This window comes from Rhinatrema bivittatum, chromosome 3 (assembly GCF_901001135.1).
Source record: "Rhinatrema bivittatum chromosome 3, aRhiBiv1.1, whole genome shotgun sequence".
NCBI classification, from domain to species: domain Eukaryota; kingdom Metazoa; phylum Chordata; class Amphibia; order Gymnophiona; family Rhinatrematidae; genus Rhinatrema; species Rhinatrema bivittatum.
In genome coordinates, this window is record NC_042617.1 from 536,854,907 (window position 1) to 536,869,865 (window position 14,959).

The window sequence follows — 14,959 nt, forward strand, 5'->3', positions numbered from 1 at the left end:
TGGATCAGCAGTGGACCAATCTAAAAGGAGCAATCACCAAGGCAACTCCTCTATATGTTAGAAATGTAAAGAAAAGCAAAAGAAAAATGAAACCTATCTGGTTCTCAAAGGAGGTGGCTGACAAAATTAAAGCTAAAAGAACAGCATTCAAGAAATATAAAAGATCCCAAAGGGAGGAGCACAAAGAAGAATATTTGATTCAACTGAGGGAGACGAAGAAATTAATCAAGTTGGCAAAAAGTCAAGCGGAAGAGAGGATTGCCAAGGAGATAAAAAATGGTGACAAAACATTTTTCAGATACATCAGCGAAAAGAGAAAAGTCCAAAGTGGTATAGTGAAATTGAAAGGTGGAAATGATCAATGTGTGGAGAGAGACGAAGAAATGGCAGAAATATTAAACGAATACTTCAGCTCTGTGTTCACTAAAGAAGACCCTGGAGAAGGACCATCTCTACACAACAAGAAACTGGAGGGAAGTGGAATAGATGAAAATCCTTTTACAGTAGATAATGTATGGGAAGAGCTAAAGAATCTGAAAGTGGACAAAGCCATGGATTCATCCAAGGATACTGAGGGAGCTCAGAGATGTGCTGGCGGGTCCGCTGTGCGACCTGTTCAATAGATCCCTAGAAACGGGAGTGGTGCCGAGTGATTGGAGAAGAGTGGTGGTGGTCCCGCTTCACAAGAGTGGGAACAGAGAGGAGGCTGGTAACTACAGACCGGTTAGCCTCACTTCGGTGGTGGGAAAAGTAATGGAGTCACTGTTGAAAGAGAGAATAGTGAACTATCTACAGTCCGGAGAATTGTTGGACCAGAGGCAGCATGGATTCACCAGAGGAAGATCCTGTCAGACAAATCTGATTGACTTTTTTGACTGGGTAACCAAGGAATTGGATCAAGGAAGAGCGCTCGATATCATCTACTTGGATTTCAGCAAAGCTTTTGATACGGTTCCGCACAGGAGACTGGTGAATAAAACGAGAAGCTTAGGAGTGAGTGCCGAGGTGGTGACCTGGATTGAAAACTGGTTGATGGACAGAAGACAATGCGTGATGGTAAATGGAACTTTCTCTGAAGAGAGAGCGGTTTTAAGTGGTGTACCGCAAGGATCGGTGTTGGGACCGGTCCTGTTCAATATCTTTGTGAGCGACATTGCGGACAGGATAGAAGGTAAGGTTTGTCTTTTTGCGGATGATACAAAGATCTGCAACAGAGTGGACACGCCGGAAGGAGTGGAGAGAATGAGACGGGATTTAAGGAAACTGGAAGAGTGGTCGAAGATATGGCAGCTGAGATTCAATGCCAAGAAGTGCAAAGTCATGCATATGGGGAGTGGAAATCCGAATGAACTGTATTCGATGGGGGGGGGGGGGAGAAAAGGCTGATATACACGGAGCAGGAGAGAGACCTTGGGGTGATAGTGTCTAATGATATGAAGTCTGCGAAACAATGCGACAAGGCGATAGCAAAAGCCAGAAGAATGCTGGGATGCATAGAGAGAGGAATATCGAGTAAGAAAAGGGAAGTGATTATCCCCTTGTACAGGTCCTTGGTGAGGCCTCACCTGGAGTACTGTGTTCAATTCTGGAGACCGTATCTACAAAGAGACAAGGACAAGATGGAAGCGGTACAGAGAAGGGTGACCAGGAAGGTGGAGGGTCTTCATAGGATGACATACAAGGAGAGATTGAAGAATCTAAATATGTACTCCCTGGAGGAAAGGAGGAGCAGGGGTGATATGATTCAGACTTTCAGATACTTGAAAAACTTTAATGATCCAAACACAACGACAAACCTTTTCTGTCAGAAAAAAATCAGCAGAACCAGAGGTCACGAGCTGAGGCTCCAGGGAGGAAGACTAAGAACCAATGTCAGGAAGTATTTCTTCACGGAAAGGGTGGTGGATGCCTGGAATGCCCTTCCGGAGGAAGTGGTGAAGTCTAAAACTGTGAACGACTTCAAAGGGGCGTGGGATAAACACTGTGGATCCATCAAGTCTAGAGGGCGTGAATAAAGTGGAGGCAGCAAAACACTGCACGGAGCGGCAGTAGCCACAGAGGCATTCAAACACTGCACGGAGCGGCAGTAGCCACAGAGGCATTCACGGAGCGGGATGCCAGTGGCCAGTAGTTAGTGTTCCACCTTCACGGAGTGGAAGGATGGAGGGCTGCTATCTCCAAAAAAATAAAAATAAATAAAAAAAACAAACAAAAAAAATAAAAACAGGGGTGGGTAAGAGTATGGGGCAAGGGGGTGGCCTGCTTGTTACAGTGGTTGCTACCCCTAATTGAGCTAGATGTCACTTGGATGCAGACTTGATGGGCCGTTTGGTCTTCTTCTGCCGACATTTCTATGTTTCTATGTTTCTATTTATAGTAGTTTGTAACCTAGCATTAAAATCATTCACTATATCCGAAGATTGGAGGATGGCCAATGTAACCCTGATCTTTAAAAAGGGCTCTAGGGGTGATCCGGGAAACTATAGACAGGCAAGCCTGGCTTCAGTGCTGGAAAAAATTGTAGAAATTATTCTAAAGAAAAAAAACCAAAACAGAATATATAGAAAGACATGGTTTAATGGGACACAGCCAGCATGGATTTATACAAGGGATCTTTTAGTTAATATTTATTAATGCACGAATATACTGTAATTTCCTTTATAGTATGACATTTATTTTTATTCATTTTTGCCATTTTGATTTCATTGGTGATATCAAGATATTGTTACGTCCGTCGGTCTCAGACGGCTTCAACCCTTGTGCCTCACCTTTTTCTCCGCTCTCCCCGCTAGCCTTGGGAAGATGGCTACCACCGTGTCTGCAAGCCGCATTCTCCGGCGTCCCCGGAACGGCTATGGCAAAGCCTCATGCCATGTTTCTCTTAAGGGCCTCCTAGGGTGCGCACGCCACCCACGTCTTTATCCACATCATGGTGGGAACCTTGGGGGCGCCCCCCTCGAGTGACATCACGCCATCCGGGTATTTAGCCTACGCTTGTTTGCTAGCTCATTGAGTTAGCAAGGATTGGATTCGTCCGGTCTAAGCTACTCTGCTGTTTCCGTGCTGCCACTAGAAGCCCTCTCTCTCTGCCCTTCGGGGTATTCTCTAACTTGGGTACCCGCTCCTCGGGGGCCCTTTGCTTTCTTTCAGGTGCCTTACTGGGATCAGGTACTCGCTCCTCGAGGGCCTGCTCTCCCTGCATCGGTGCCTGTTACCATCTACTTCTGCCTGATGGAATCGTCAACCTTACAGCTACCATCTAGTGAGTAATCTAATTCTCAGTCTGTCTAATCTACAGCTCTGCCGTGCTGGGAAACCTACACCTGGATCTCCCTATACCATCTTGGTGAGATGGGTTCCCTCTGCCAAGGGTCCCTGGACTGCTATCTCTGGATCACCTCACTACTGCCACCTCTGGTGGTACACATCAGCTGTACAATAAAAGACAAAAAGGAAAATTAGTTTCTTACCTGATAATTTTCTTTCCTGTAGTACCACGGATCAGTCCAGACTGCTGGATTTTGCCCCCCCCTCTAGCAGATAGAGACAGAGATGTTTTAAAAACAAACTCCGCCTTATATAGGAGAGTGCCACCTACAGTCCGCCAGTATTTCGTAATGACAAAGCAAGATGGCTCCCATAAGACACCATAACTATATACACCAACACTTGAACGAGAACAGGGAAAAAAAATGTTACCACCGGTTCACCTAACCCCAGTAAGATCGGAACCTATAGAACCACGCAGGCCAAAAATTCAAAATCAGCAGAAAAGGGGAAAGCGAGCGGACTCTCCCCCCACTTGAACCACTCTGACAGGGCGGGCCTCTGGACTGATCCATGGTACTACAGGAACGAAAATTCAGGTAAGAAATGAATTTTCCTTTCTCTGTACATACCCGGATCAGTCCAGACTGCTGGGATGTACCAGAGCTATACCTATCTAAGGTGGGATCCAGAGAGGCCTGCTCAAAGCACACCTTCTCCAAATCCGTCCGAATTAGTAGCCTGCACATCCTACTGATAATGGCGCATGAAAGTATGCAGTGACTTCTACGTTGCCGCCCGACAGATCTCCTGTGGAGACACGAAATGAGACTCCGCCCAAGACGCTGCTTACGACCGAGTAGAATGGGTCCAGAGGCCTACTGGAAGAACTCAGCCCTTTATCAAGTAAGCGGAGCTAATAGCTTCTTTCATCCAACGAGCAATAGTAGCCTTTGAAGCCATGTGACCCCGCTGGGGACCATTCCAGAGGACAAAGAGATGGTCCGACATGCGAAAATCATTGGCGACTTCTAAGTAGCATAGAAGAGCTCTATGAACATCCAGCTTCCTCAAATCACGGGACAGAGAATCCGAACGGTCCAGATCCGCAAAGGCTGGAAGCTCCACTGACTGATTGACATGAAAGGAAGATACCACCTTTGAGAGAAAGAAAGGAACCGTACGGATGGAAACACCAGAATCGGAAATCCACAAGAAAGATTCCCTGCAAGAAAGAGCTTGGAGTTCTGACACCCGTCGAGCTGAAGTGATAGCAACTAGAAAAATCACCTTCAATGTAAGATCCTTCAGAGTTGTCCTCTTTAAAGGCTCAAAGGGCACCTCACACAGAGCTGAAAGTACCAAATTCAGACTCCAAGACGGACAAGCTGGCGAAGCGGCGGACGTAAATGCTTAGCTGCTCAAAGAAACCGCGCCACGTCCGGATGGGCCGCCAAGGCTCCACCCTGCACCTTGCTGCGCAAACAACCAAGAGCTGCTACCTGCGGGCGATGCACCTTATTCTCTCCCAGCGACTGAATCATGTCGTCCAATATCTTACCAAAAAGTAACTTACCCTTAAAGGGCAAGGACCAAAGTTGGGCCTTAGAAGACACATCCGCCGACCAGTTGCGCAACCACAAGAGCCGACGAGCCGCAACCGCTGACACCATGGACCTGGCGGACGTCCAGAGGAGGTCATGGAAGGCATCAGCACAATAAGCCACCGAGGATTCCAAACGGTTCGCCTGAGCCACTTCCTTGGCCGAGAAATCTACATTGGCTTGTAATTGCTGCACCCAGCGAAGCCCGGCTCGCATAGCAAAATTACTACAAATAGCTGCCCGGACTCCCATGGCTGAGACCTTGAAAATCCGTTTAAGATGCACCTCTAACTTCCTGTCCTGCAGATCCTTGAGCGCAGTTATTCCTGTGACAGGAATCGTGGTTTTCTTTGTGACAGCGGACTCTGCAGAGTCCATTTTTGGAACCCGCAGAAGCTCCAAGGCGTCCTCTGGCAGAGGATAGAGCTTATCCATGGCCTTACTGACCTTTAAACCAAAGTCTGGGGTATCCCGTTCCCTAAACAATAAGTCTGATGCTGAAAAATGAAAGGGAAAGGCAGCAGCAGCAGGACCTCTCAGGCCCAACAAGACAGGGTCCATCTTCCCGAGCTTGGATTCCTCGGGAGGGCTGTCAATGCCGAGCTCAGAGAGGATAGCAGGAATAAGCGGTGCCAACTTGTTTTTATGAAAAAGGCGAACTACCTTAGGATCATCGCCCTCAGCCGCCTGAGAGCCCCTCTCCACCAGTGGTGGATCTGGCTCCGGGTCATCCGCACCCTGCGGGATCTAGTGTTGACAATTCGGATCCTCAGGATCTGAATCCAGGTTCGAGGAGTCTGTATTCGCTTGCGGAGCCCCCGTGCGGAGAGGACGCTTAGGCTGAATAGGCTCCGACCCCTTATATACTGTAGCGCGTTTAGCCGCCCGGGGCTTATGGGAATCTGATCCCCCCCCCATCAGCTTGCCTGCCTTCCTAGCCTTGAAGGCTTTATGTAAAAAAACAATAAATGAAGACTCCGAGGAGGTGTCAGAAGTCCCCTCAGGACTGTCCTCCGGAGCTGGAGAGGCAGGCTGTTGCGAATCCCTATTTTCTGGGGGCCGTGGCTGAGGAGACAATTGAAGAGGAAAAGACCCCTCCCCCATGATAGGCACAGCAGCTGCAGCGCGGAACGACTATAAAATGGCTTCAGTAACAGCACTCAAAGGGAAAGGATCCTGAGATAATTGAGACTCCCCTGCTGCAGGCGAAGGAACTCGTGAGGGCCTGCTTTTAGCAGTATTTTTAGTTGTGCCAGCACCGGAGGAACTCTCTTCCCCAGTAAACACTGCGAGCACATGTTTTGGTGGGAGAGCCGTACGGGCGACACGCGGCCGTCCGCAGCATTGGGGAAGACAGAGGGAAGTAAAAAACACTGAAAAAAAGTCAAAACGTCCCCCCCCTGAGGCCAGAAATGCGGCGAAACACCCCCCCACCCCTCGATGAGAGGAAGGAAGGGAGAGAGCCTGCCCGAACAAAGTGAAAGCAAGAAAAAAAGTACGTCAAAACTTTTTTTTTTTTTATAAAAGTAAAAACAGCCTACCGTGGTCCAGGGTGCTGATCCGTGGGGTAGAGTGAGCTGGGCTCCCCGGTATCGCACCCCCACTGCCTGAATAGTTAGGGTCCTCAACCCCGTCGGCAGCTGCCTCAGACCAGCAGGGGACGGTCCTCTCAGAGCCTAACAACCCTCTGGGAGGTGGGCCAAGCCAAATCCTTTTTTTTTTTTAAGAAATTTAAAGCAACAAGCACTAACAATTAGGAAGTACATAGAAAATCTGACTAGACTAAATTCAATAAACCAAAATAAAGACTCTGACCAGACTGTAGGTTTTACACCTCCATCATCTGCTAGAGACAAATACTGGCGGACTGTAGGTGGCACTCTCCTATACAAGGCGGAGCTTTGTTTTTAAAACATCTCTGTCTCTATCTGCTAGAGGGGGGGCAAAACCCAGCAGTCTGGACTGATCCGGGTACGTACAGGGAACTCTGTGTTTGTGCGTCCTGAGTCTAGCCCAGTACTGTGGCTCCCCACGGGGCTCCTCCCCGTGGGCATGGTCATCTCCCACAGTACCCAAGAATCCACTCAAACACCTCGAAACCATAACAGATATAGCTCAATAAATCTTCATGGGCTTAACGATCAAAGAATGGCGTATAGTGTATAGAGTAGATCAGCAGGATTTTTTCCTCCTCTGGATTGAATATTAGACAATACGTGAATTGTCTAAAAAAGATTGTGCCATTTCAAGTAAAAAAAACCCCACCACCCGCTAAATCCTTAGGCATCCTGGACACTGCAGCCAACTTGGATCATGTTGGCAGCACTTCTGAAGTGCCCTCATCATATGTAATGCACCTGTTGCGTCAGTCGGTCCTTGACAGCTTTGCCCCGTTTGCCTCACCTTATTCACGGCTCCTCCCGCTTACCTGGGCAAGATGGCTATCGCCGTGTCTACAAGCCGACCTCTCTGGCGTCCCCGGAACGGCTATGGAGCAATGGCGGGAGGCTGCACCTCCCAGGTACCTACTAGGGTGCGCGCATGCAACCCACGTCTTAGTACCACCCTTGGTGAGAACCTCGAGGGCGTTCCCTCATGCTGACGTCATGCCATCCAGGTATATTACCTTCACTCATTTGCTAGCTCCTCGAGTTAGCAAGGACTCGAATCCGTTCTTGTCTATGGTACTCTACCACTTCCGTGCTGCTGCAGGAAGCTCTCTCTCTCTGCCCTTCAGGGTATATGCTAACCTGGGTACCCGCTCCTCGGGGGCCCTCTGCTTTATTTCAGGTGCCTTACAGGGAACAGGTACTCGCTCCTCGAGGGCCTGCTCTCCCTGCCTCGGTGCCTGTTCCTTCTACTACGACCTGGTGGAATCGCATATCAACAGCAAACACATTAGTGAGTACTCTAACTCTCAGTCTATCTCATCCACAGTATCTCCGCGCTGGGAGACCTGCTGCGGAACCTCCTGACGACATCTAGGAGAGAAGGGCTCCCTCTGCCGAGGTCCCTGAGACTGCAACTATGAGACTGCCTCACTACTGCCACCTCTGGTGGCTCTATTCAAGCTGTTTAATAAAAAAACACTTGTGTTTGTGTAGTACGAGTCTAGCTCAGTGCTGTGGCTCCTCACAGGGCTCCTCCCCATGGGCGTGGTCACCTCCACAGCACCCAAGGATCCACAAACATATATAATAACAGCAGCACCCCGAACAGAGACTCCCCTCTGTTAAGCCTGGCTCACGATCCCCCACAAACGTGGCAAGAACGCCTGCGCGCCATATCATGTGGAGTGAAGCTGCGTGCTTAAAGCCAGAGTCAGGCTGCCCAGGGACACCCTTGCATTAGGTAGAGACTTATAGACCCCCATTCTGCACACCTGTACGCTTCAGCCGCCTCTAAATCACAGCATGCACTTGCCAAGGAACACAGGCCAAGGTTCCTTTTTTAAAATTTTAATAAAATTTTAAAGAGCCAGCACCTGCTCAAAATAGAAGGAAATACATCCCTATTCTTCTGCAGTGCAGAGCTGACAGCTGGTCTTATTGCTTCCTCGTGGGGGATGAGGGATCTGGACCATCATATGTCTACCCCACGGAATGCCCAGACGAGTTTACAGAAGTGTTACCAACCCCCTTCTCGTCTTCCTCAAACCAGGGGGGATGCCCCCACCAGGACCTCACAACCCCTGGGAGGAAGAAGAAAACATCCTTCAAAAAAAATTATTTTTTTTTTGTCTCTTAGACTGCAGGTTTGCACCATCTACGATCTGCTACAGACAGAAAAGTACTGAGGGCTTGCAGGTATCACACTGGGTTATGTACAGTGTCAGTGAAACTTTCTCTGTCTCCATCTGCTAGTAGGGATGTAAAGCCCAGGAGTCTGGACTGATCTGGGTGTACAGGAACATTGTTTGCTTTTTTTGACAGTCTGTGCACACTGAACTAAAAATTTGAAAGTATTGTCCACTATGATGCCCAAGTCCATTTCCTGAGTGGTAACATCTAATTGGAATTTAAAATCGTGTAACTACAGCATGGGCTACCTTTCCCCATGTGCATCACTTTGCAATTATCCATTTTAAATTTCATCTGCCATTTAAATGCTCAGTCTTCCAATCTCGCAAAGTTCTCCAGCAACTTTTCATAATTTGCTTGTAATTTAACAACTCAGAATAATTTTGTATTAGCATTAAATACATTTAATGTGGGTAAAACCTATTGACAATATAATGACATATTGAGGCAATTTTCAAATGCACACTTACACAGGTAAAGTGCATTTACATATGTAAAATCCAATTTTATGTATCTTATTGCTTTAGAAAATCAGGCTCTTAAGATGTAGTCCCAAAGCTGCACTCTTGCATGCTTATCATGAAAGATCTTGTCTTTTTTATTATCAACAGAGGATCAGTGTTACTTCAACATCACTTCAACCCTGAGCAAGTAAATAAAATGTACGTTACATGATACAGGCCTAACCACTACTCCATCCTTCTGACCATATGAGCACTTCTAAAATTCAGAAATATAACTTTGAATAATAAGCAGATTAGATGAGCTTATATGATCTCATATGCTATGTTGCTATGAATACCTGAGAATTTGCAGGTGTTCCATGTTGCACATACAGGGTTAATGCCTTGTCGTAACTCCCTTCCTTGATGAGGTATGTTGCATACAAAGCCACATACTTGTGAAGAACTTTATAACTCTACAACAAGAAGAGCAAAAATCAAATTATTACATTCTTACCAGGACTAGAAAGTGCACTGATGTGAGCGTTAACTTGCACCAGACAGAAGGCAAAATCTCTCTTGCTATGCTTAATGAGACTTGGCAAATGCATGGGATCCCTGCATGAACCATACAACTAAAGGCTGAGCAGACATTGGGTTCTCTTCTATAGACTGTGCCAACTGAGGATAAGTGGACTGATGAAGATGGAGTGCCAGTCTCCAACAAGCATAAAAGGTTTTCAAGTGATTTTATGTTTGGCAAGGAAATGGGTTTAAGGAAGGTCATCTCATATAACATGGTAAAACTTTTCTATTTGTAGTTATATTACCTCCTGGTAGAATCCTTATGAACATCCAAGTATACCTGAAACCTCAGGCACACTAAATTTGCCAAGTTCAAATTGAACTTGAACAAATTGAAATCTGGAGTAAAGGAATAGGTACTACTTTGGGGAGGGGGGGGGGGGGGGTTGTTAGAATGTCGTATTGCAGAAGGGATGTGTGATCCTTTTCTCAAAAAAACACTTTATTGAGAATTCGATCAGACCCCGGTAGGCCACTACCAGACACATAGTGAATTCACTAATACATTTAAAGGAACTTAGACACATTCCTACTCCCATAGCAACCTAAAACTTAACTAGGAACTGATCAAAATTGAGATTAAGGCAGCAGTCCAGCAGCAAACTGAAAGGAGCAGCTACAAAAGTAAAAAATGTCCAAGAGGCGTGGTCATTGTTAAAAAATACCATTCTAGAAGCACAGTCCAGATGTATTCCACACATTAAGAAAGGTGGAAAGAAGGCAAAACGATTACCAGCATGGTTAAAAGGGGAGGTGAAAGAAGCTATTTTAGCCAAAAGATCTTCATTCAAAAATTGGAAGAAGGATCCAACAGAAGAAAATAGGATAAAGCATAAATGTTGGCAACTTAAATGTAAGACATTGATAAGACAGGCTAAGAGAGAATTTGAAAAGAAGTTGGCTGTAGAGACAAAAACTCACAGTAAAAACTTTTTAAAATATATCCGAAGCAGAAAGCCTGTGAGGGAGTCAGTTGGACCGTTAGATGATCGAAGGGTTAAAGGGGCACTTAGAGAAGATAAGGCCATCGCGGAAAGATTAAATGATTTCTTTGCTTCGGTGTTTACTGAAGAGGATGTTGGGGAGGTACCCGTAATGGAGAAGGTTTTCATGGGTAATGATTCAGATGGACTGAATCAAATCACGGTGAACCCAGAAGATGTGGTAGGCCTGATTGACAAACTGAAGAGTAGTAAATCAACTGGACCGGATGGTATACACCACAGAGTTCTGAAGGAACTAAAAAATGAAATTTCAGACCTATTAGTAAAAATTTGTTCTCTGTCATTAAAATCATCCATTGTACCTGAAGACTGGAGGATAGCTAATGTAACCCCAATATTTAAAAAGGGCTCCAGGGGCGATCCGGGAAACTATAGACCGGTTAGCCTGACTGCAGTGCCAGGAAAAATAGTGGAAAGTGTTCTAAACATCAAAATCACAGAACATATAGAAAGACATGGTTTAATGGAACAAAGTCAGCATGGCTTTACCCAGGGCAAGTCTTGCCTCACAAATCTGTTTCACTTTTTTGAAGGAGTTAATAAACATGTGGATAAAGGTGAACCGGTAGATATAGTATACTTGGATTTTCAGAAGGCATTTGACAAAGTTCCTCATGAGAGGCTTCTAGGAAAAGTAAAAAGTCATGGGATAGGTGGCGATGTCCTTTCGTGGATTGCAAACTGGCTAAAAGACAGGAAACAGAGAATAGGATTAAATGGGCAATTTTCTCAGTGGAAGGGAGTGGACAGTGGAGTGCCTCAGGGATCTGTATTGGGACCCTTACTGTTCAATATATTTATAAATGATCTGGAAAGAAATACGACGAGTGAGATAATCAAATTTGCAGATGACACAAAATTGTTCATAGTAGTTAAATCACAAGCAGATTGTGATAAATTGCAGGAAGACCTTGTGAGACTGGAAAATTGGGCATCCAAATGGCAGATGAAATTTAATGTGGATAAGTGCAAGGTGATGCATATAGGGAAAAATAACCCATGCTATAATTACACAATGTTGGGTTCCATATTAGGTGCTACAACCCAAGAAAGAGATCTAGGTGTCATAGTGGATAACACATTGAAATCGTCGGTACAGTGTGCTGCGGCAGTCAAAAAAGCAAACAGAATGTTGGGAATTATTAGAAAAGGAATGGTGAATAAAACGGAAAATGTCATAATGCCTCTGTATCAATCCATGGTGAGACCGCACTTTGAATACTGTGTACAATTCTGGTCGCCGCATCTCAAAAAAGATATAATTGCGATGGAGAAGGTACAGAGAAGGGCTACCAAAATGATAAGGGGAATGGAACAACTCCCCTATGAGGAAAGACTAAAGAGGTTAGGACTTTTCAGCTTGGAGAAGAGACGAGTGAGGGGGGGATATGATAGAGGTGTTTAAAATCATGATTGGTCTAGAACGGGTAGATGTGAATCGGTTATTTACTCTTTTGGATAGTAGAAAGACTAGGGGGCACTCCATGAAGTTAGCATGGGGCACATTTAAAACTAATCGGAGAAAGTTCTTTTTTACTCAACGCACAATTAAACTCTGGAATTTGTTGCCAGAGAATGTGGTTAGTGCAGTTAGTATAGCTGTGTTTAAAAAAGGATTGGATAAGTTCTTGGAGGAGAAGTCCATTACCTGCTATTAAGTTCACTTAGAGATTAGCCACTGCCATTAGCAATGGTTACATGGAATAGACTTAGTTTTTGGGTATTTGCCAGGTTCTTATGGCCTGGATTGGCCCCTGTTGGAAACAGGATGCTGGGTTTGATGGACCCTTGGTCTGACCCAGTATGGCATTTTCTTATGTTCTTATGTCCTGCCACCTGATGCTAGATCCATGTTATATTTGCCTGTGATACTGTGGTAAAATATGCCAGGAAGCTGGTCCCCCAACTGCAGGAATCTTCTGTGCACATAACTGTGTGGCATGAACCCACCTGATTGCTTCAGAGACTATATGAAGCCTAAGTCAGTGAAGGAGAGTCTGCCTGAGAGCATGTGCATGACTGCAGCTTGAACTGGAGTGCTAGACACTGATGCAGCGATCAGTAAGGGGAGCTTTTTGTGCTGGATGGAAAGGTTACTGTATACTGGCTCAGGAGTTGAATGGCCCTAGTTTGAAAAGTGGGAAATTGCAGGTCTGAGGCTCTGGAAAGCCATGGGTGGACACTAGGGTCCTAGCTGCTTTCTGTGCCAGTTGGGGAAGCAGAGCCATTGTGATATGGTGGCTCATTCAAATTGGCCTTGAGGGCTGGAGTTTGAATCAGTGTTACCAGAAAAAGTAGGAGAATGGAACCCTGAGGTTAGTAAGTAGGTCCTGAGTGGCAGTGAGAACTGATCTGTCTGCTGGACTGGACCTGATAGCTGTGGAAAGACAAAGATTGTCCAGATGCAAAGCAGAACAGACTTGCTGTGGCAATTGCTTGAGGGGCTTCCTTTACTGCTTCAGATCAGTGCAGTGAAGGTTTGTGGAGGTCTGCTACTTTGCTACATGTTGTATGTAAAGCTAGCCCTGGCCCATTATATTAACAGTTTTTTCCTGCCTTGAAAATAGGATGGTGATATAATTGCGATGGAGAAGGTACAGAGAAGGGCTACCAAAATGATAAGGGGAATGGAACAACTCCCCTATGAGGAAAGACTAAAGAGGTTAGGACTTTTCAGCTTGGGGAAGAGACGACTGAGGGGGGATAGATAGAGGTGTTTAAAATCATGAGAGGTCTAGAACGAGTTACATGGAATAGACAGTTTTTGGGTACTTGCCAGGTTCTTATGGCCTGGATTGGTCACTGTTGGAAACAGGATGCTGGGCTTGATGGACCCTTGGTCTGACCCAGTATGGCATGTTCTTAATATCAGGATCTTCTGCATGCTCCAGAGAAATTTCTGCAAGATGCTTAGATTTCCCTACTGCCTTTTTTGATATTAAACATTGTCCCGAGGTGTGTGACGCAGGAGTGTGCGTCGATTTTTGGGGCGCTGTGTCGTATTTTGTAGTTGATAATTTCCTTCGCGTTTTGTGCAGTGTTGACTATTTTTTTAGATGCGTTGGCATGTGTCTGGGCATTCAATGTTTTCAACGACGCCGAGGCATGTGTCAGATGCGTCGTTTTCTGCTTCTTTGACTTCAGCACCAACGAGTTGGGCCAAGGATTTGGGTCAATCTTTTATCCCCCGGAGATGAAGCATATGGCTCAGATTGCCTCAATCTTTCAATTTTTGCAGCTCTTTGCCATTGAGCTTGGGGAGACATCCTGCCACAATCTTTGCATGTGGCCTGTTCATGGTCGGGACCGAGACACAAGTAGCAGTAATTATGGGAGACACAAGTAGCAGTAATTGTGGGAGATTTCAATTAAACCAAAATATTCACTGGGTAAATGTAACATCAGGACATGCTAGAGGCAAAGTTCCTGGATGAATAAACGACTGCTTTATGGAGCAATTGGTACAGGAACCAATGAGAGTGAGAGCTATTTTAGATTTAATTCTTAGTGGAATGCAGGATTTGGTGAGAGACGTAATGGTGGTGGGGCCACTTGGCAATAGTGATGATAACATGATCAAATTTGAACTAGTAACTGGAAGGGGGACAATAAGTAAATCTACAGTTCTAACACTAATTTTCAAAAGGGAAACTTTGATAAAATGAGGAAAATAGTTAGAAAAAAAAAGAAAGGTGCAGCTGCAAAGGTTAAAAGTGTTCAATAGGCATGGACATTGTTTAAAAATACAATTTTAGATGTGCAGTCCAGATGTATTCCATGTATTAAGAAAGGTGGAAGGAAGGCATGGTTAAAAAGTGAGGTGAAAGAGGCTACTTTAGACAAAAAAAAAATCCTTCAGAAATTGGAAGAAGGATCCATCTGAAGAAAATAGGAAAAAGCATAAGTATTGTCAAGTTAAGTGTAAAACATTGATAAGACAGATGAAGAAAGAATTTGAGATGAAGTTGGTCGTAGAGGCAAAAACTTATAATAAAAATGTTTTTATATCAGAAGCAAGAAACCTGTGAGGGAGTCTGTTGGACCGTTAGATGACCATGACGGTATGCGCCAATTGCACTGAGATGAACTCTAATGGAGTTGGTTTTTAAGCCATATTCCAGTAGATGTAGAAGATAATCAAGCAGTTTTTGTGAGAGACAGGAGAATGGATATAGGGCCTTCTGCTCACACCACACGGAAAACCTCCTCCACTTCAGTCCAGAAGACTTTCTAGTGAAAGGTTTTCTAGAAGCCAG

At 45.3% G+C, this 14,959-nt stretch overlaps 1 protein-coding gene across 1 annotated transcript in view; it reads right to left on the minus strand.

The window, feature by feature from the left end:
- The window catches only part of IFT172 (intraflagellar transport 172), a 649,332-nt gene that overhangs the window by 74,677 nt on the left and 559,696 nt on the right, over positions 1-14,959 (minus strand). The window contains exon 40 of the mRNA XM_029596359.1: positions 9,474-9,590. Coding sequence (XP_029452219.1) covers positions 9,474-9,590 — 117 coding nt within the window. The remainder of the gene's footprint in view (positions 1-9,473; positions 9,591-14,959) is intronic.